At 40.3% G+C, this 22,838-nt stretch overlaps 1 protein-coding gene across 3 annotated transcripts in view; it reads left to right on the top strand.

Annotated features, from left to right (window-relative positions):
- The window catches only part of phkb (phosphorylase kinase, beta), a 104,359-nt gene that overhangs the window by 39,748 nt on the left and 41,773 nt on the right, over positions 1–22,838 (top strand). For all 3 annotated transcript variants that reach the window (XM_076028419.1, XM_076028418.1, XM_076028417.1), the window contains 4 exons: positions 1,771–1,828; positions 2,255–2,332; positions 7,463–7,621; positions 7,949–8,043. In XM_076028419.1, coding sequence (XP_075884534.1) covers positions 1,771–1,828; positions 2,255–2,332; positions 7,463–7,621; positions 7,949–8,043 — 390 coding nt within the window. The remainder of the gene's footprint in view (positions 1–1,770; positions 1,829–2,254; positions 2,333–7,462; positions 7,622–7,948; positions 8,044–22,838) is intronic.

The raw sequence follows: 22,838 nt of genomic DNA on the forward strand, positions 1-22,838 counted from the left end.
TGGACGGGCAGTGGCCTTGCGTCTGCTGAGAGAGGTGTTGCACTCGCTGTTCTCCCAGCAGAAGCTACACACGCAGTCAAGTTTTTGTGCCGAGAGCTGCTGGATTCACAGCCTGGCTGCACAGCCGCGGAGCAGCGGCGTGTGTGATGGACAGTTTCAACCAATCAGTTAAGCTGCTCGAGCACAAAACTCCAGGGATCTCAGCCTGTTTACAGCCTCAGTGGGTGAAAAAGCACCGGCCATGCTGGTCCAACCACCCCAAATAAAACCCTGCAGGCTTTTAAACATGTGTGTTCATGCCCCCTCTTGTTGTCAGTCTTTCTTCCTTTTTTTTCTTCCTTTTTTTCCTTTCTTCTTTCTTTCTTTCCTTCTGTCTTTCATCCGACCAAACCAAATGACAAATTTGTTATAATTTCAGCATAAACACACTATTTAAAAAACGTTAAATACTTGTGGGGGAGAGAGGAGAAAATAACATTTTGTGTCAGAAAGGCTCGACTTGCTCGGTTTTGGGGATTCAGCGAGGATGTTATCTCTGTTATCTTTCATCAGTGTGAAGATTATTGGAAAAGATGTGGGCGAAAGATAGTCACGACTCATGACACTTAAGGTTAGATCGACCTAAATTGCCAGACGCACAAATACACACCAGCACTCAAGACTGATGGCTTTCACGGGAGGTTAATGAAAAATCTGTGGCTTGTTTGCTTTTTGTGGGCTGACGCTGACTGGATGATTCCCTTTTCTGGTCTTTTTTCATGCGATGGTTCACCAATGGTTTAAAACGGTCCATTAAAATTCCTCTTCGTTGTGTAATTATTTTTGATCCTGTCATGGCGACCGTAGACGCGGTGGATAGTAGAAATATTAAAGAGCAGCTCCGGTGGACTGGCCTGCTTGCATTCGACATGTAGTTAATTACATGTCAAATGACTAAAAGTGCTCTTTTGTATTTAGATGACATAACAGAAATACTTTGTCTTCGCTAATAAAAGTGTTTCAAAGAACAGAACACAGAGAGAATGTGCACAGTGGAAAATAAAAACCTCTTTACTCCAAATTGTGGTCATAGAGGGAATAACAAGCAGGAGGTATTAAAACATTTGTCATATAATAACAAGACGAAAGAGAAGCAGTCAGTAAATACGTCATTTAAACATTTTTTCACATGTTTTGTTGCTTTCATTCACCAAATCTGTTTCAAAATGCATAAATACATTTTACAAAATGGTCTCTAAAAGATTAGATTAGATTAGATTATTTCGAAATTTCAAAGATCTTGGCTAGAATCATTTGCATTTTAGTTGTTTCATTCACTGACTTACTTCCTGGCCTCCATGTTCAGCCTCCCTGTATCACTTTGAACCATGTGGTGGTAAAAATGGTAAATTGCTAATGGCTCTTTAATCAAATTGCATACACACGGGTGGAATTTGCTAAGCAGAGTGCTTGTTTTAGTTCTTTATTTATAACTTGTTATTCTGAGTCTTGGTTCTGCAGTAAACTTTCTGACATTGCAGACCTTCAAAATTTTCTGCTCAAAAAAACAAACAGCGCAACTTTGACTGACCTTGCAGAGGAACATTATTATTCCTCACTGTGAGTCTCTCACTTTTCATTCCCAATGTCAACCTTTCCATATATCTCCTCGGCACTGTTCCATTTTCAGTTGAAGTTCAGTCAACCGCTGCCTTAGTGCCATTGCCCCCCCCCCCTCCCCGTGTAAATGAGAAAACAATAACTTGCCTTCGTCTCATTTTCTCTTCCCAGCTTTTTGATGGAATCGAGTGCGAGTTTCCCATATTTTTCATCTACATGATGATTGACGGTAAGCCTCGTTCAATCCGCGCCCGCTGTTGTTGCACTTTCCGTGGTTTGGAGACGGAACATGTGGAGTTCGATAGGGAAATTACATTTTGGGCTTTTTGTGAGGCTCTGAAGGACTTTGGGAAAATACATGCAAAAAGTTGTGTGAGACCTCAGGGAATTGAAAGTAGGTAATGGAAAAAATACAGTTTCAGCAAATAAATTCCACCCCTTGTGGCATCGTTTTTTTTTTTCCACTGAGGGATTTGTTGCCAAGATGTCTTCAGAAATTGTATTCCGTTAACAAAGTTAATTAGAATAACTAAATTATTGAAGTCATTGCAGTTAAACATTCTTGCACTGCATCATCTGAGCTCAGTCACTGTGTTTTTTGGTAATTGTGTGGTTTTAACAGCATATTTAAAATGAGGCACCTTTGCCTTTGCAGGAGTCTTCAGAGGAAACAAAGCCCAGGTCGAAGAATACCAGAGCCTCCTTGACCCCATCATCTTCCAGTCATACGAGGGTGGGTAATAAATACACATCCACATATCCAGGCACAGGTTTTAGATTGGGCTGAATTCTGACTGCATAAACACATATTTAATTCACTGTATGAGTTACCACACCAGCACGACTAATTTCAGACTTTATTTTTTTTTTTTTTGATTCTGCTCATGTTTTTTTCTTTCCCTGTAGCAATGGAAAACTTTTTACTCATTAAATCTTACCATCCATATTCATGCACCACCTACTGCGACTGAGGCTCACAGGGGCATTCGGTTTAAGTGTTATATCTGCTTTCCTTCACGAGCAGACTGTCTGGTTTCCTCGTTCACCTGCACCCAGTGCCGTATGGGAAAACCAGGGAATAATGGGAATGTCAGGAGCGTTTAGCTTCAGTTGGTCTGTTCGTAAATAAAAGGTAATAATTAGAGTGCAGAAAGAATAATGATATGAGACAAGGCCGGCCAGAGTCATCCAATACACTCCTGTTCCAGCTCTGCATTGATTATTTTGATTTATGTTTTGTTTTTGATTGTCTGACACCAACAAGTACTTACGCTACTTATTATATCATATTATGATTGAGATTACAGTTACTATATAAAACGTGTATTAACTGAACAGAACTACACACCCACAAGGGTTTAATTTTTTTTTTTTTGTTTTGTTTCAATTTGCATTTGGACAGCCAGGAGGGAACTATAAATTGATGTAAATGACCCGTGGTTTATGCATTGGATTGTTACCTTAGTGCAGTCCTCTAAAATATCAACTGAGTGGTTGCAATGTGCTGTTCAACATAAGAAGAAAAGAGAGTGTGATCACAGCTGTGAGTCTGCTATGTGCTATTGGTGCTTTGACTTCAAGGTTCAGTGTGTAGCATTTGGCTTAATTGATGATTTATAAATTTGTAAAGGCTTAACATACTGCGCATAATTAAAAAAGTGCCTCGCAGTGCAATAAAAGTAATATGGTTTTCCTACCCCTAGAATGTTTTTTTATATGTTTAGAAGAATGTACATAGCTCTGTCTGGTCTCAGTGACGCTTGTTTTTAGCGAGCTACTACTTTAAACACGGTGTGCTTCAGATGTTCTTCTTCTTCAACCTTCAGGGAGTAAATTCATGGCGCTACTCAGGCCGGGTATAGGTACTACCTCGTTTTCAGTCGTTTCCAGCTTATCTCTCTCCCCCCCCCAATACAGCTTTGTGTAAAAAAAAATCTGACTTTGTGTAAACAGCCCCTACATGTACAGATTTATTCTTGTCACACTAAAATAAATTACTGCATTTGACTCAGGCAGCCTCAGACTTAATTCCAATTATGTATAGTCCAACAACAATTCTCTTAAATAAAGTGGTTAAAACTGAAAGTTAAAGATATGTGATACTCATAAAAAGCTTCGACTCGTCAAACTAATTAGTGAGCCAACATTGAAACACAACTGAACCTCTTTTAGACACAATTCCAGAAAAATAATGTTCATATTAAACAACACTATTTTCATAAAAATAATATTGCGAAGAGTGTAGTAAATATATTTAATATAATTAATATTTTTTATTTATCGAAAACACCCTAAAACATATTTAGGGTGTTATATACTCTCTTTTTGTCTCTCCTACAACGCTTTTCCTCTGCTACAGTGTCCATTGCGATCAATTAATTAAATTAAATCAATTAATCAATTACGCAAATTAGACGATGACGTCATTTGGTGACTTCTAGCGACTTTTAGGACAGCCAATAGCGACTTTCCTTCCTGAGGAGTTGGCAACACTGGAATCTAACGAAGACATCAGTGGCGTCTTTGCTGTCATGTTCCCTAGCTCTCAGATTCCAAGTCATTCACCTGTGGTGAAAATAAAAAAGCATACATTGCTTTGATTGCATACATTTGCTTTAACAGTCAAATAAATTGAGTATTTTCTTCGGCAGAAATGGTTATGACATTTTGGGGTCTTCATTTTTTCTTGATGAGGTCTTAAAATGTCTTAAAAAGCATTAATTTTGACTTTTAAAATGGTGCAGGAACCCTGTAGACCAACAAAGAAGAAGGTGGATGAGGTATTCAGGCCTGTGCTTACAGGCCACTGTAGTTCACTGGCAACCTCCAGAGGGGGAGGATATGAAGTGTTGCAATCTAAAATGTAACCACTTGATGTTGCTGTTTCTTCTTCAAAATCTCAAAATATTACACACTTAACCTTGAAGACATGGATATGTATGAAAATATACTGCAACAATTGAAATAATGGCTGGTACTAATGCTGTTGCACAGTGAGTCATTAAGGACTGACTCCGTCCAGGTGTCATTCTTTTTACTGCTGCGGATCAACTATCTGATATAATGAATGCTAATGCTAGTGCTTAGTCGATGCTGCACTTTTTGTTTTTACCATCGCGTTCTATTTTTATTGACTTTCTTGTGTCACTAAGTAGTTTATTTATTCATTAATTTGATTGCAAATGTTATTTATGAGTTCAGTATATCAACATGCCCCCCCCCCCCTCCCCCCCACACACACACACACACACTGAATACTTAATGTGCACAAAATACGTCCACCATCAAGAACGATGCAGTCCACTGAAAATGGTCTAAAACATTGACGTGCATCAGCGAACATGCCACCTCCTTAACGACCACTCCATTGTAGTGGAGTGTTGTAGTGGAGTGTTGTAATGAAGTAATAACTGTGTGCGACTGTGCTTATCAACGCCTTCGAAGCTACAAAGACAATAGCAATTGATGAGGCATCAAAACTGTGGTGTGTTTGGTTCAAGTGTATTACCGTTTCTAACGACTACCAGTAATTGGCCAGTAGAGGAGTTACTGAGTTACATTTTTACAAAAGAAAAATAGGTTAAAAAAAGAAAAAAAAAATGTAAAGCTGCAAGCAGCGTTGATGGGGCTGAGCCCGATCAGAATGTTCACTTCCAGTAAGTGCAAATTGGCATTTTCTTGGATTTTGAGCAAGCCCCCATGTTGACATCAGCATATTGTATCCGAACATATATACAGTGCAATTTGCATGTCTGTGTTAAACCTTATAGTGCTGCTGATGTTACTGTCAACTCTAAACATTTTGACTTGAGCTCAACAAAATTACCCTCATCATTTGCTTGTTTGTGCTTTGTATTTCAGTCATACCCTGTTTTGCTTTTGATTCCAATATTTAACTGTTTTTTTTTTCATTTTTAAGATAATTTATTCCTTTTTGCCCGATGTTTTGAACAGTAAGTCATGTTTCTCTCAGTGGCAATTCCACCTTGTGTCCACGTGTTTCCCTGAAGGTTGATTTTAAAAATATCCAATACCGTAAGACCAGGTATTAGATGCATGCGACTGTGAGAAGATTTTGAAGGTTTGTTCTCAAGTCACATGATCGATAAAAGCAACAATTTATGCCCTTCAGAATAAAGTCGTTTTTAAAATTGCAGAAAAACAAAACAAAAATATGAGGTTCCACTCCATACTCACTGCCATGGTGTGGACTTGGCCAGGTGCTTATTCCCCTGCATTATCCTGCAGCTGTGATTACTTCTTGCCTTCCTTAGCCCTAATGACAGTCGCTTTCAATTCGCACACAATTGGCAGACGATGATAACCCGTCGCAATTAGGATCCATGCTGTGGTCTATTGTGATGGGTCAGCAGCTGGAGCCTATTACAGTCTTGCACTGGGAAAATGTGTACCTAGCTTTAAGTAAAAATACCCTTTGCCTCTAACCTCTGCTAAAAAAAAAAAAAGTTTTGTTATTTTAAAAAAAAGACACATATTCACTTTCAGTTTATTTAATGGTGCTCCAGGTGTTTGTGGAATCAGAGTTAAAGTGGCCATGCATTGATCGTAAAGTTAAGTTTGATTCGTGACTCCCGCAATTGATGTGCCAAAGTGTCCTCGGGGCAGGCCGGACGCACGCCAATGGATTTCTTATTACCAGAAGCAAGGCCGGATAAACGAAAGGGAGTTGCATCAGCAAACACGCTGAATGCGAGAGTCAGTCTCTTGCCTCAGTGAAGCTGGCAAACAGAGCCCTGCCAAGTGTTTGGCTCGTGTGTACAAGTAAAACAGGTCGTGTGTTGGAATTCTACCTTCTGGCGGTAATGAAACTCACGTCGTTTTAATCGTTGGGACATAGAGACTGCAAGTATCTGAAGGACTTTGCTCGCCATTGACCCGTACATGGCAGCAGCCACTTCCTTTTATTTAGCAGGCCATCTATTTGACAAGCTGTTGTTTGTGTCTGGTTTTCTGCACTCGTCTTCTCAGAGAGCAAAGGACATAAGAATTAATTAAAGTTAATAACGGTAATATTGTCTCGCACCCTGCGGATTTGTTTATGTTCTGAAGAATATTACTTAAAAAAATAATGGGCATGTTTGCCTATATTGACTTCGCCGACGGGATAATTGAGTCAGGATATTATTAAAGTTTGCAATAAATGTTTAATTGCGTCTTTAATATGGCACTGATTTACAACTAATGCCCAGCAAAGAACAAACACTCTCGCAGGGAGCTGTGAAACTGATCTGAAAAACAAAGGAGTGATCTGAGAACAAACTCTGCACCTGGTTTCTCTGATGGCATTCTTTAACCGCAACCAAATTTCTTGATGTCTGCACCTGGAAATTTTACGGCAGACGTTTGTTGGTCCTACACCAGTGGTGGGCAAACTTTTTGATTGGTTGGGCCACAGTGGGTTCTAAAATGTGACACAGGTGCCTGCAGCAGGAGCAGATGGATGGAGTGTTTTGGTGACCCACCTCATAGGAGGAAAAAAATATATCATGGGATATGGAGAAAATGTGCTTCAATGTCGATTGAAATGAACAAAAGTGTTACAACAAAATGTGTTTCTTTGAAGCCTCACTGTATTTAGCTCTTTATTGAAATGACTCTTAAAACACAGGAAAAAAAACGGATGAAATACAGCTGTTTTATCACTTACTTACTATTAATATAATTTCTTCAAGTTGGGCGGGCCAGATTAAAAAGCTTAATGGGCCTCATATGGCCCCCAGGCCGTAGTTTTCCCATGCCTAGGCTACATCTTACAAACCTTATGCACGTCCCCTGTTTACACAAATATATATATCTCTCTGGTGAGCACTGTCCTTGTCCTTGTCCTTGTCCTTCATATCAGGCCATGCCATCATTCCCAAATACTACTATGTACCTGCTGATTTTGTGGAAGCGGAGCAGAACGTGCATGGAAGCCAGAAGCGTTTCCCCAGCAACTCTGGCCGTGATGGGAAGATCTTCCTGTGTGGTCAGGCTCTTTACAACATCGCCAAGCTACTGGGTATGTAGCACGATTCATGCCCAAAGTGTGTGTGGGTATGTGTGTGTTTTGTTTGTTCTGTGGTGTGACACAGTAGTTTTTGGAGTGCACTAATAATACAAAAATATCACCGTGGGCCCATTTTTAATAAGATTTGTTCCACTATGGGCATCATGAACCAAAAAAAAGATCTCAGTTCTTCCACTGCAAAAATAAAAACTCGAAATGTTATAAAGTTATTTTGTTCTTTGCTGAATTTGTCCACCAAGAAACTCATCCTTTTTGTGTGTCCTCTTGTCTTTTTCCCCATTTGATTTTTTTTTAAATTATTATTTGTTTTCCTCTTAGTGGACGAGCTGATCAGCCCGAAAGATATTGATCCAGTCCATCGCTATGTTCCCCGCCAGGACCAGCGCAACGTCAGCATGCGATACTCCAATCAGGTAGAGTGTAATGTGACTGTTGACTGTAACTCACTTTTTAACCTCACCTCTGTGTTCAGTCATCCACAATGTTCAGTCAGCACTGGTCTATAGTCAGCTGATTTTTGTGGGGTGTTTTTCACCACCGTAACGTTTTAGGATTTATGCGTTAAACCTTGGGAAAAAAAAGTGGGCAAACGCATTCAAACTGCGAGAAAAATAAGATTTTCTGTTTACAATCAGGAGTTCTCAAAATGACTAAGGCTGTCAGTGATGAGACGTTAGCCTCACAAACCTTCTGTCCCTTCCACTCATCCGAAGTCACCAAGCCGTAGTGCAATGCATTCAGCTAACATTAGTTGAGTTTACTCCACGCAAATTGCTTTACATTGTTAATAAGGACTTAAGAAAATGCAAAATAGCCTTATTTTATACATGCAATTCAAAGCGTGATTAATCGTGGTTAACTATTTAATGTCGGAGATTAATCTCGACTACAAAAATGTATAATTTCACAGCCTTAAAAAACAGCCTGCCATTCACCCAGACATGGTCCACCTTGCTGAGTCAATGAAACACAGTTCCCCTTGCCAAGCGCTAAAGGTCGAGTGAAAGATTTCAGCATTAGTGCAATAACTCACAGGAAATATACACATCAGCTGGGCACAAACCACTCGGTAGACACTTGAGTCTCCCTGACTGCAAAGATCACACCACATCCCAGTTCTTCTCAAACTCCCTGCAGTAAGCACACAGTTTGGTTTTGTGTTTTCGACAAAACCATTTCTAATGTTCCATGTAATTTGGGCTTAATGTTGCGTCGAGTGTTGTCTGGGTACCTTTAACGACATGCAATGCAAATAACAAGAAGTTTTGGAAATGATCACATTAAGAAAAACACAATAAATAAATAAACAACCTTTGTGCAGAATTTGACCGTTTCTTGATAGGACTTCTTTTGGAATTGTAGTTGTGATTGCAGTTTAGTTTACAGAGTTGTTTAATTTTTATTGTGAGAATATATTGTGCAAATTTGTTTCTATTTTTTTTTTTTCTTGTCCAGTTCAGTTCTGTTGATTGCACATAATTTCAGTATTTTACGTTGTAAACAAAAGTCGACTATTCATTCATATTGCTGCACACATAACAGTCAGCAGGTATTGATTTGCTGGTGTGCAGCGGTGGGAGTGGACTAACAAAGTCTATCGAAACATATTCAAATGACTCCCCGGGAGCCGGGATCATTTTAACAGCAGCTGCGGGGGGGTTTCGGATTTCGTAGGCCTCCCACCTGGCACACACGGCCTGCACTATAATCCAGCAAGACCCGTGAATGTCCACAAGAGTCACTGTTAGTGATGCAGGGAAATGACAAGTCATGCTCTCACATAGACATACAGACAGACAGACAGACAGACAGACACTCTTACACACACGACTAATAGAAAAGTTGTCGGCACTGCAGCAGGGTTGCTCTTTGCCAGTTGATTATGAGATTGCAGCCTTTTTCTAAATCTCGTTAGTTCTAGATGACTGTTTTTGATAGATGTGTCTGAAAAATTGACATCAGACAAATTAGACTGATTGGTTTTTTTTCTTATTATTTTTCTTCTATTTTTAGCCAGAACATGTAGGAATGAGAAAGTAACTTTGGGAGTGGCTGCAAAGTGAAAGCCAACACAGTGTTACCGCCTATGAACAGTCAGGGTTTGGTCTCCATAAAGGTAGATCCAGAAAGCCAGAAAGCCTTTCACCAAATCTCAAAGCATACCATCCAACGATGGAAGGAAGGAAAAGAAGGACTTCTCAGTCAAAGTGTCCTGGAGAATCACTGACAGAAAAACTACCAAATCCTGTCATATCTTAACTGTTTAGTCATTGAATCAGAGCGTAAAGACATAAAACTGTCCTTGTTTCCCCACATTGGTTTTGACTTTGGCAACAGGTTCACTGGTGCCTTCTTTTTTTTCTTCCATTGTCTCATCCAACTGCATAGAAACATAGTTAGAGGTTGATTTTGCAGGCCATGCCTTGAGGAACTGAGGTGGAAATTCTCCCTACAAAGTTTTATTTTATGAGCGAGAACAAATCTATCTGGGGGTTTTGTAGCTTGATTTAATGTCACTGCTTTCACTCTGCTCAGTACTGACTGCAGAATATGCTGAGGTTTTCACAAAGGGAGACTGAAAAAGAAATGTTCTATAGGCCATTTTGAAGTGACAGCCACACAATTCAGAGTGGGTAATATTTTCATGCAAAGGGAGGAGCGCACTCGCATAGCTAGCGACATCAAAAGCAGGCCCAGGTGGCACAGAAGCTAGCCTCAATTCTGACTCCTCCAAGAGTCGTTCGCGCTCAAGCAACACCTTTTTCTTTGAGTTTGAATTCATTCTGCTTTTTTTTTTTTACCTCTGGCTCCTTTTCATTAGCTGCTTTTTCTTTTTTTTTCTTTAACTCGATGGCAGTCTTGTCAACAATATAAAAACATATCCTAAACTCAAGGTATGCATGTTCTCTTCCGTCCCCTCGCAGTTGTTTGTATCTTCAAGATTGTTGATTGTAGATTAGTAATCACCAGACCTCTAGCTAAAGAATTGCCGAGGCCTAACTGTCCTGTGTGGGTTCTGTGTGCGACGGGGCTAAAAATGACAAATTTAGGAGTGATATGAAGGACATATTACCCTGACCTGGTATAACGGCTTTAGAACAAAAAATACCATATGTTAATTTATGTCCATCTAAAGCAATACAAATATTTAGGGCTCTCATGCACTGATCTAAAATGGTTCAGACAGCTACCATAGCCAGTGGAGTCAATTATGAGGATTGAAAAATGGAAAAACCAGATATCACTAGAGAAAAAGATTGGAAACAAAAGTGTATGACCAAGCTGGTGACCAGCATGAGGAGGAGATGCCAGGCTGTTGTGGCTGTGTATGGTTCTTCCACGCGCTACTGAGGCTCCTGTTTGTTAAATGCCAGTATGTTTTGTTTCTTCAAATTTCAATCTTCCAATCCACCAAACAAGAGCCAATAGTAGAATAAGCTCTTTGACTCAGCAGAGAAGATTTGTCACATTTTTCAGGGGTGCAACCCAGATACTTTGCTCTGCTGCTCACCCCACAATTGCATGTTCCTTACAAGTGTGGCCCCATTTAAACGGGGAATAAACAGGCTTTCCAACGATGTAAGATTTATTTCCAAGAAGCATTATTACAACAAAGAAATAATCTACCAATCACAAATGTCCTTACTTTTTGTGTTATGTTTAGATTGTGAGTGTGGGTTTGTTAAAACTTTTCTTTGAGTTCTCAAAACACAATTAAATAAAATAAAAAAATAAAAAACTCACTCCTGCATGCTTGTCCAACTCTGGCCCAAGCATTTTTAATATGAGATGTGAAAGATTCCCCTGCCTCAGTTCTGTTTATACTTGAGCTTTGCCTTGCTGCGCTGCTCCTGTATGCTTAAATTTAATCACAGTGCACCCGCAGCATCCTTTTTTATTATTATTATTATTATTATTTATTTATTTATTTTTTTACCTTGCCGATGGCCAGTAAGTCCCTCTGAGAAAAATTACCCCTAGAACACTTTCTGTACAAACAGAAGTGTTCTGAATAGGGATCACGTTAGAGTTTTGAGTGCATGGGATATTATAGAATTCAATTGTGTTGGCATTGGGTCAAATTCCTTCCATCCGTGAAACCTCAGAATGGTAATATGGATTAGAAAATGTCTCCAGGGCTTTTCATTGCAATAGTCGTAAACAGATAATGGGTGAGTTGTTCCCTATTCGGTTCCCTATTTTTCCCTTCAATTGCATTGGGCCGAATCTTGTCAAAGAAGAAACAGCATGAACATCCAGCATCCAGTATTGCTAGTATCAACAATTGAGGGTTTTGACGTCTCCCTGCTGGCAGGCAGTATGAACACACGTAGCATCAGGATGCTGTCAACTCTGCTTCTCCACCAATCCGCCGTCTGGACTGTGAACGTGGTGCGAGGAAGCCAGACTCCCCCTCAGGTTGCTGCATATTTTATTGAGATCCTTTTATCACAATAGCACTTTGTTGAAACTGGAGGTGTTGGCCGGGTGACAGCTCGCCATCAGCCGCGGCTTGCGAGGGCGGGAGGCATCGGCGCTGCGTGCAGCCAGTCAACAAGAACTCTGCGTGTTTAGTTTGATGTTTTCAGACTCTCTCGCCCTTCCAAATTAATGAAGTGCAGATGAGGGACAGAGCAGTGGTCCCCAACCACCGGACCGTGGACCGGTGCCGGCCCGTGGGTCATTTGGTAACGGGCCGCACAGAAAGAATAATTAACTTCTGTTAAATTAATCCTGTTTCATGTGAACAATTTTATTTTGAAAAATGACCGGATTCTCTCCGTTACGTCCATCTAACGCTCAACTCTTGACGCATGTCGAGGCGCTTGTCTCGGTCCTCTGATACGTTACCGCGAGATACCCACAAGCTAGCAAGCTAGCGAGCAACATGAGTGACGATCGCCATCTCCTCCACTCCCCTCCCCCCGTCAACGATCGCGAGTTCATGCCGGTCCGTGAAAATATTGTCTCACATTAAACCGGGTGCCGTGGTGCTAAAAAGGTTGGGGACCACTGATTTAGGAGTCTATAGACTGCCTTTAGTCATCTCACATGGGGGAAATTTACAGCAACAATGTATTGCAAAAGAAGAAACATTATTTGAATTAAAAAGAAAAAAATTAATAAAAATGAAAATATTTACCAGGAAAAACAAGATGTGTGCATCATATGGACAGTTGGATTATTTTGCAAGTTATCTACATTTTGACTTATAAATAAGTGTTTCATTGCGCCTTTTTGAAAATGTAAGTGGATGATAATAATAATGATGATAATGAAGGCTTAGAGTTTTCCGTCTGACTAACAGGATGAACTGGTGGAGTCTGCTGTGCAGTGTAATCACCCCCATGCCAGCGAGTGAGGGGGCCACACAGTCAGAGGAAAACGTTCAGCTTGTGAGGTTGCACAATAAGAGGAAGACATGCAGTTTGTGAAAAGCGATGATGATAAATGTGTCAACAGCAAAGTAACTTGCAATGAATATAAAAAAAAAAACTTATTTTTTTTGTCTCGCTGTTGGCTTGTGTACTCTGTCGCAGTGGGCAGAGTATTCTGTTATATATTGAGGAGAAGTCTTTGTAGGTCAAGCAGTTCTCTGCAATATGTTGATTGTTGCAGTTGCAGAGGATTTCTAAAGGCTTTGTGCGGCTCTATCCAACTACTTGAGCCCAGTTTCTCGCTCAGTCCACTATGACTCACATAAAAATTAGGACCTCATAGACGAATATACAGGTGCATCTCAAAAAATTTGAATATCATTGAAAAGTTAATTTATTTCAGTAATTACCTTCAAAAAAAAATGTCAACTCATATATCAAATAGATTCATGACACACAGAGTGAAATGTGTTCTTTTTTTCTTTTAATTTTGATGGTTATGGCTGACAGCTAATGAAAACCCAAAATTCAGTATCTCAGAAAATTTTAACATTGTGTACATCTCTGTGTCATGAGTCTACATAATACATACGTTTCACTTTTTGAATGGAATTACTGAAATAAATCAACTTTTCCATGATATTTAAATGTTTTTGACATGCACCAGGACCTTTTAGTGTGAAGTTTGCAACTCGCATGAACTCTAAATTGTCCTTGTTTGTGAGTGTGGATGCTGTTTTTTTTCTCTCCATCTCGACCCTGCTGTGAAGTGTAACCTTGCTTTTACTCCAGCGCTGACAGTTGGGAGAAGCTCGTGTTACTTTTACCACCACTTGAGGGTTTTGATGTTTCCCTGCCAGAAACCAGGAAGAACTCATTACAATGCAGTCGACTGCACCCTTCCATGAATTCTCTGGGATAATCTATCAAACCGTGCAAACTTTGAACCTTAAACTTGCGGTTGCAGTGGAAAAGCAGGAACTTTTTTTCTTTCCTGCACAAATGTGTAGGAATCCGCTGGCATTGGATCATTGTAATGGTTGAAAGAGATGGCGAGGATGCTGGCAGAATGTCCCAAGCAGCAAGTTATTTTAGATACAGATATCAGTTTGCCGACTATTCCACTTTGGCTTTGCAGGAACCTGCCAGTCGTTAAATGAAGAGGGGAAATTTGCAATGGTTGTTTGTTTGGTGCAGAATATAGAGTGTTTTTCCATATGGTGTGTGTACTTGCATGGGAAACATTTTCAATATAATCAGGTGCAGAGTACATTTGAGATACACTGATTTGAGGTCCATGGCAGAGAAGTTGCGCACAGTAAACGTGAGTCCTTCATTACTGGAGATTAAAAGCAGAAACACAGATATCATTCCCTAAATTAGGAAAATAGTGGGGAAATAGTGTTGTTGTTTTTAATACTCCTACCTGATATACCGCTTTTCTTTCTCACATTTCTTCCCATAGTTCGCCACAGACATAGAGGAGTTCAAGATTCCACCATTGTTATGCCTTAAGTATTTGGAGTTGGTGGCAAAATGTTGTAGTCCTGTTGTCTACTGGTAAAGAGAGAGAGAGTGTGTCTCAGAATAGAAAAAGATCAAATGTGATGCTGTAAGTGTGTATGTGTGTGCGCATGTGTGTGCGCGTGTGTGATGACTTTCACTCTTTTCTGTTTGTATCGCCACTAACATATCTTAAGTAACAACCATTCATTCATTCATTCTGGCTTTGTTACTCCACTGCAGATACAGTATAGTGTAGTATAGATGCCGTTACCTTCGTCCGCCTCCTCAAACTTGTATGTGACGCACAAACATTTTCAAATTCCGGTCTCCTCTGCAGCGAAATTCATTTTTGAAGCATCATATGCCATGGGCAATACAGTGCTTCAAAATACAGGCTAGCAAGTGTGTGTGTGTGTGTGTGTGCGTGCAAGCGTCCGTGTGTGTGTGTGTGTGTGTGTGTGTGTGTGTAGCAGCAGCAGCTGTCTCATTGCCTTTGCATCACCGATGTCCAGGGTTTGCTCTGCAGGCAGGGAAGGCACATGGGCGTGTAGGACTTTCACATGCAGTTAAGGCCTGATTCCTTTGCTCCCGTTTTCTCCCTTTCAGATTATTTTAATTTCCTGAAGAATTTGTATGCTGTGAAAGAGCCCATGTCTTTTGACATACAAAGTAACCACATTTCTCTACCCCTTTGTGTCGCAGTGGGTGTGGTTTTATAAAAAATATGCAATGAACTGGTGTGACCCTAATATTCATCTGGAGGTCCCTGCATAGATTTACTCAAGTTTACCTAACACTTACTGAAGCAGTAAGTACACACTGCCTGCACTGCATGTACACAAATTTACGAATTCAATAATGAAAAATCGGAAGGGTTTCACTAAAGAGCCTGAGCTTTCAGGGTGATGTGTGTAATATTTGAGATTTTGAAGAAGAAACAGCGACTTCACGTGGTTACATTTTAGATTGCAGCGTTATTTCACTCAACTCTTTCACCCTCCCTCTCCCGAGATTGCCAGTGAACTACGGTGGCCTGCCAGCACAAACCTGGATACCTCGCCCACTTTCATCTGCGTTGTTTTATCTGAAGACGCTTGTCCACCCTAAATACAAAATGTGCTGTCTGACAGCTGGATTGTCCACACCAGGCTTCCTTAGAAATATGGCGGTGCAAGATGGCAGCTAACTGGGAGCAAGACCCTTGATCTATGTATATTCTTACATAATAAATAAGAACAATTCTAAGGCTGGGAAAACCAAATTACTTTTATTGCACTGTGGGGATACACTTTTATTCACGTTAATGTGCTGTATGTTGAGCCTTTACCAATAAAAAAAAAAATATATATATATATATATAAATTAAGACAAATTTTACACACTGGACATTTAATTGAATGTTCCTTGACCCTAGCTAGTCTTTGAGCACCGTTAGCCGACAAACTAATTAATTGATGCCTTAACACCAGAGACTCCACTCCCTAGACTGGTTATGGCTAGTTGGTGGATAGGAAATAAAGAATGGAGTTGATAAGACCCAAGGTTGATGTGACATTGGAGAGGATTGTTGTTTGTTGATGCTATGAAGCCAAAAATCCCTTCCTATTCTAAATGTCAATGGGTTTTTTTTTGTTAACAGCAAATCTTCCAAATGGCCTCTTTATGTCTAATTTCATAAAACACTAGACAGGGGTTTAGTTTTCAAAGTTCTCTCTACCCTCTCCTAGTGTTTGTGTCAGAAGCCCTGACGAACGTCAACCATTTTACGGCCATATCAGCTTCCTTTTCTTAACCGTTTTAAATCACTGACTCAATACTGAGTATACGTCTGCTAAAAAGATGTTTGTGCCTGCTTCCACCCAAATGTTTTTAGGCGGCTATTTGTTGTGCTGCCACATCGCTTTAATACCTTTCCTACATAAATCCCATTGTGACTCCGCAACCTTCCAGTGCCCTGCAGGAAAAGTGACTCTGATGTGCTGGAGCTGACACTAGCAACACAATCTTGCACGTGAATGTGCACTGCACTGCCTTGTGTGTGTGTGTGTGTGTGTGTGGGTGTGTGTGTGTGTGTTTTTTTTCCTTTACTGGGCCAGTCTAAATTTAAAATATGATTGTACAGCAAATATCCACATTGTGCCCGGTTAACATGTTACATTAAATATGCATCGTGTGCACATCTCAGCAGGAAAATGTAGGAAATGTTGTTTCCATCAAGGACGAGCTTCCGCAGACTGCAAAAGTTGCGATCTGGTGAATGTGATGTTTATGCAACTTTAATGTACGGCCGAGTCTAATGTACATTGCCTTTTAAATAGCTTATGAACATATATAGAGCAAGGATATAGCAAGATGCATGTTACCCATTCACCACATGGAGGAAAGGCTATGGCACTGCACTGTGGCTCTGCTATGGTCCTCTTATATCAGATGTGGAGGCATGTTTTTGCTTTTTACACCGACAAGTACACATTTCTTGAAATGTAGCAGCCACCACAGTGCAGCAGGGGTTGACTGTGTTTTGTTTCTGCATGAGAGACGACGAGTTTCCGAGGCTGTGAGGGTGAGTCAGATCAAGCGCGCCCCGGGGAGCAGTGCATTACTTCCCAGTGCCAAATGTGCAATAATATGCGGCAGGCATTGCAACGAGGGGGATCTCCCGAGTTGTGAATAACTGTTAAAGCAAATTAGTTGGTAATGTCACACGCTTGCCTTTAATGTCACGCTGTTAATCCACTAAGCCATTGAGGCGAGCTCGCACACTCTACTTTTGTCCCTTTTGGCTTCCCTTTTTTTTTTAACATTTATTTTATCTGTCGGTTTTATTTTATTTTTTTTACTTTGGATGTGTTCCAAACAGAGGTAACTTTTACGATCTTAATATCACCTGATATGTATTTATTATGTTCCTCTGCAAGGGGGAACATTCACACCTCGATATAATAGGAATTGAAAAGGTAGGGTGAAAGGAGACCGAGTAAGAACGAAATATTCAATGAAAATCCTTGCCGTTAATGGAATAGAACACACTATTATCAAATCCCTTCTAACCGTCTGTCAATCTGGACGTAGCATATTGCAGTAATTCATAGACTTGGAAAACTATTTAGGGGGAAGAAGAAGTTTGCCTCTGCCTTGAGAAATTGGCAATGAAAAGCCGTCCATTTAGATCGACATGCAGGACATGATCTGCCTTTATGAGGTGAAGTCACTGATTGGTTAAACAGGGTGGCGCGTCCTCTTTGGCCAAAGAACCGAATGCAACCGTCTCCAAATTACAAACTGCACAGCTTGAGCACAACAACAAAGGCAGCTGCGGTAACAGTTTGGGGGATGAGTGGGAGCCCATGACGTGGATGACTTGAACATCTGTGTCGGCACGTGATGCCATGAGGGCTTCTTCAGCGACATCAGTGCTTATATAACAGTAAGGCTGCAGGTGACGGGCTGAGCCTGCCATGACACGACAGAAATTCTTTACTATGAGTGTTGTGTTTTGCTGTCTGCAGGGTCTCTCGTAGGGATTGCCGCTTTTGTCGACTCACCACACAATAAAGTATACGAAAAGTAGTACGATTAAAGACGAGTAGTAATAGTAATACGAATAAAGATCTTGAATCTTGAAGATCGATTTTTTTTCTTCTGCTATGTAGAAAAATTGTCTCAAATAATAAGTGCTTTATTGGGTCCTGTGAGGACTTGATAAACTGTTTAGAGAACATTGAACACAAATGTTTTGCTTTTCATTAAAACATACCAAAAAAAAAACAAAAAATAGCTCAGTTATACCTCTTGATGTTTGGCAACAACACAACTGGTCCTGTGTTCTGAATCTAAATATCTAAATAGTGTTATATTTTCATATCCTGATTCAGATGTACGAATGGATTTGGGTTTTGTTTTTTGTTTTGTTTTTCCAATTTAATTCCATCATTATTTGTCTCGTCATCGACTGTAAACAATGCTATGTCATCCATCTGAGATCAGTTTTTATGCGGATGATTAACTTCTCACACGTGGTTTTATGCCCCCTTCTTTACCATAATGTGTAAATGGACGAATTATGTCTCTGCCAACGAGTCAGGACAGATCCATTATCGCATCGGCGTCTTCCAATGGCTTGACCGTGATACCTTGTAAAACTGTGAAATATGGGAGGTCCCGTTGAGTCAGAACAGCAGAGCAGAGATATGAGGTCAGTGATAGGACACAACCGTAGACTTCCCACTGGTCCCTTCGCACCGTTTAAAGTCACTCTGAGGACTATGCAAAACACACACACACACACACACACACACACACACACGCAAAGAGAGTGTGTTAAATCAAGCTGTTAGCCAAATGGTTTGGAAATGAGCAGGAAATGTAGAGTCCAGCGGTCTGTGACAGTAAAAGCCCCAGAGAGATGGTTACTGACCACAACCTGCGGCCAGTGGACATCGCTCAGACACACACTTTACACACATTAAGTCCTGACACGGCACCCGTGCAAATGCCTCCACCGGTCACACTCACACATCATATGCACACGCTGCTTGAAGCCTCACAAGGTGCGTGCGTGAATGCGTGCGTGCTTGTGCGTGTGTGTGTGTGTGTGTGTCTCTCTGCACTTCCCAGATGCACTCGTGCCTCCCTGGCTGTTACAGACTGTTCTCTGTGCCAGGGGCCCCATTAGCCACGTCTGATGGGTTCGGTCCACCCTCTTTTCCCTTCTCTCCCTGTCAGCTCGCCCTGGTGTCCAGGGTCTCGCCGTTTACAGCTGGCATCACGGAGAATCGAAGAGAAGGCGCGCAACCTCGGGGAGGGAGGTGACAAGCAACAGCAAACAGCATTTCAACCCTCTCGTACTGAATTTGTACCAAGCTGCCACTTCAAAAAAAAAAAAAAAAAAGGCTTTCACGTCTCCTGGACAGAAAGCTGCATCAACTCCCGCTGCTGCAGGAGGCCTCATCATGTGGTGTGACTGAGGAAAACATCTGGCCGTTAATGAGCCGCTGTTGTGCATTAGCTGTTGTGCATGAGTCCAAGTCTGAGTGAGAGAATGGTTTGCATGGCCAGCCCTGCTTTGTTCGTCTCAGAGAGCCCATATTTGTATGCATTTCCAGATCTGTGTTTGTGTGTAGTGCCGGAAAAGTAATTTATGAATAGGATTCACGCACATCTACGTTTGCAGTGCATAATAGATATTTTGGAATCCGATCTAGCAAGGCCAGACTGACATAGTTTGGATATGGACAGAGGAGGGACAGTGAATGTGGAGGTGGAAGGCTGCAGAGGCATGAGGCAGGAGGCCTCGAGGAAGAGCACAGAGGAGTGCAGCAGGACATAAAGTTAGAAGGATGGAGGTACACTTTGAAGAAATACACCACAATCAGTGTGACGGAAAAGTAAAAGGTGTCCCTTTTTTTTCAAAAGTAATATATATATATGTATATATAATGTGTGTATATATATATGTATATATATATATATATATATATATGTATATATGTATATATAATGTGTGTGTGTATATATATATGTATATATATATATATATATGTGTATATATATATATATATATATATATATATATATATATATATATATATATATATATATATATATATATATATATATATATATATGTATATACATATATATATATATACATATATATATACATATATATGTATCTGTATGTGTGTGTGTGTGTGTGTGTGTGTGTGTGTATAATATATATACAGGTACTACCCGAAAAATTAGAATATCAAATAAAAGTTGTTTTATTTTGGCAATTTAACATAAAAGATGAAACCAACAAATTTTATTGAGCCATTACACGCAAATTGACATATATATACACTATTATTCGGCAACTATTAGTGTGCACAATTATTATGCAACTAAATGAAAAGCAAAGATTTTCACATCTTACTTGTTTATTTTTACCTGTTAAAGTGAGGATAATAAAAAAAAAACTCAAAATTAACAAATAAACATTTCAGAAATAAAAAAAAATTTGAAAAAATTAAAATAATAATAAAAAAAACAAAACCCAGTCACCAGTATAGCCACCCTTCTTTTCAATAACATTCACAAGCCTTCCATTCGCGGAGTTAGTCAGTTTCTTGATCTGGTCACAATCAACTTTTTGTGCAGCCGCCGAAACACTGTTCAGAGAGGTGTACTGTTTACCTTTACTGTAAATTTCCTGCTTAAGAAGGGCCCAAAAGTTCTCAATAGGGTTTAAGTCTTGGTGAAAAGGGGGGCCATGTCATTAGTTTTTCATCTTTAAGGCCTTTACTGGCCAGCCACGCAGTGGAATACTTTGATGCATGTGATGGAGCATTGTCTTGCTTAAAAATCAAAGTCTTCTTGAAAGATGCAGACTTTTTCCTGTACCACTGCTTGAAGAAAGTGTCTTCTAAAAATTGGCAGTAGGTCTGAGAGTTGATTTTGAGTCCATTTTCAACCCAAAAAGGTCCAACTAGCTCATCTTTAACAATACCTGCCCATACCAGTACCCTTCCCCCATCTTGCTGGCATCTGAGTCGAAGTGGAACTCTGTAGCCATTACTGATCCAAACACAGGCCCATCCATCTGGTCCATCAGTCCACAAAGCCTTTGAAGAATCTGTCTTCAGATATTTCTTGGCCCATTCTTGACGTTTAAACTTGTGTGTCTTGTTCAGAGGTGGTCGGGTTTCAGCCTTTCTTACCTTGGCCATGTCTCTGAGAACTAAATACCTTGTACTTCTTGACACTCCAGGTAGGTTGCAGTTGTGAAATATTGCAGAACTGGAGGATAATGGGTTCCTGGTGGCTTCAAGTTTGTTTCTTCTCAATTTTTTGCGGTTAATTTGCATCTTTTCTTCTCGACACGTTTCTCGCAACCCTGTTTACCATTTGCTACAAAACGTTTGATGGTTCTGTGATCACGCCCCAATATTTTAGATATTTCAAGTGTGCTGCATCCCTCTGAAAGACTTTTTTACAATTTTTGACTTTTCAGAGTCAGCCAAATCCCTTTTTTGGCCCATTTTTCCTGAGGAGAAGAATCTAACTAATAATTATGCACACCTTGATAAAGGGCGTTGACCTCCTTAGGCCACACCCTCCCTCGTTACACAAATACACATCATCTAATATGCATTATATCCTCTTAGCATTCAAGTTTATACAGCTTGGGGTTGGAAATTAAGGATAAAATGATGATTTAGTCAAAATAGTCACTTGCCTAATAATTGTGCACACAGTGTATATGTGTATGTATATATATATATATATATATATATATATATATATATATATATGTGTGTGTGTGTGTGTGTGTGTGTGTGTGTGTGTGTGTGTGTGTGTGTGTGCGCGCAGGCCACTGTAGTTCACTGGCGAACTCTGGAGGGAGGGAGAGAGAGATCTGAAATGTAACCACTTGATGTTGCTGTTACTTTTTCAAAAACTCAAAATATTACACACCTAACTTTTAGGGGGACATGCGAGAAGAGAAGAAGATTTGCCATACGGTCTCAGGGCAGCATTGCGCGACACAATCACACACTTCAGCCCCTTACTTTACTAATATTACACTGAAACACCTTACATCTCACCCATAGAATTCAATTTGTCTGCCAATTATGTGTTATATATTATGTGTTGTATATTTTCACTTTGAGTGACACTAACCTGCAATTGGAATTGTAAATTTTTCACTGTGTAACCACAGCTGAAAATGAATTGCATGCAGAATGAAATGAACGCTGAGAAAGGACGTGCTTCGTCTAGGAAGAGAGGATTTATTTCCACATCTTCAAAGATGAGACGAGGAGGACTTGGCTAACGAGACGTTGGCTCGCCGGGGCGGTGCGATGTGATTTCATTTGCAGAGCAAACATCAGCAGGAAACATTGTACTAAATGTAATCCGCGCGTCATAACCAGGGATTATTGTTCTGCGCAAATAGCTCTGAAAGCCTTTTCATCTGCGAAACGTGGTTGTGGACATTTAGGTTTTTTTTTAGGAATCCAATTCCTCTGATTACAGTTATTGTGCTCTGAGGAAATACAGATAGAAACAGGAGTGCGGTTTCAACGAGGCCCACAAGCATCTGTTACCGCATCTAATTGAGCTGCTATTTCCTCACTGTGACTGTTAAACACAAAGCGCTCCGGCTGGAAACATACAGAGTGTGAAGCAGATTCTTGGTCTCACTTCTGACGGAACCCAACGCGTCTTTTATCCCTACCTACGGGTTCACTACCTTGAGCTTCAAAAGCACGTGGAGGACACTCATTGACATGCAGGAAACACAGAATCAGTCCATCAATAGTTTTTCTTAAAGCTCT

Source organism: Nelusetta ayraudi, unplaced genomic scaffold (assembly GCF_046127955.1).
Source record: "Nelusetta ayraudi isolate G7.1 ecotype Tasmania unplaced genomic scaffold, CSIRO-AGI_Nayr_v1 ptg000023l, whole genome shotgun sequence".
In the NCBI taxonomy this organism is placed as follows: domain Eukaryota; kingdom Metazoa; phylum Chordata; class Actinopteri; order Tetraodontiformes; family Monacanthidae; genus Nelusetta; species Nelusetta ayraudi.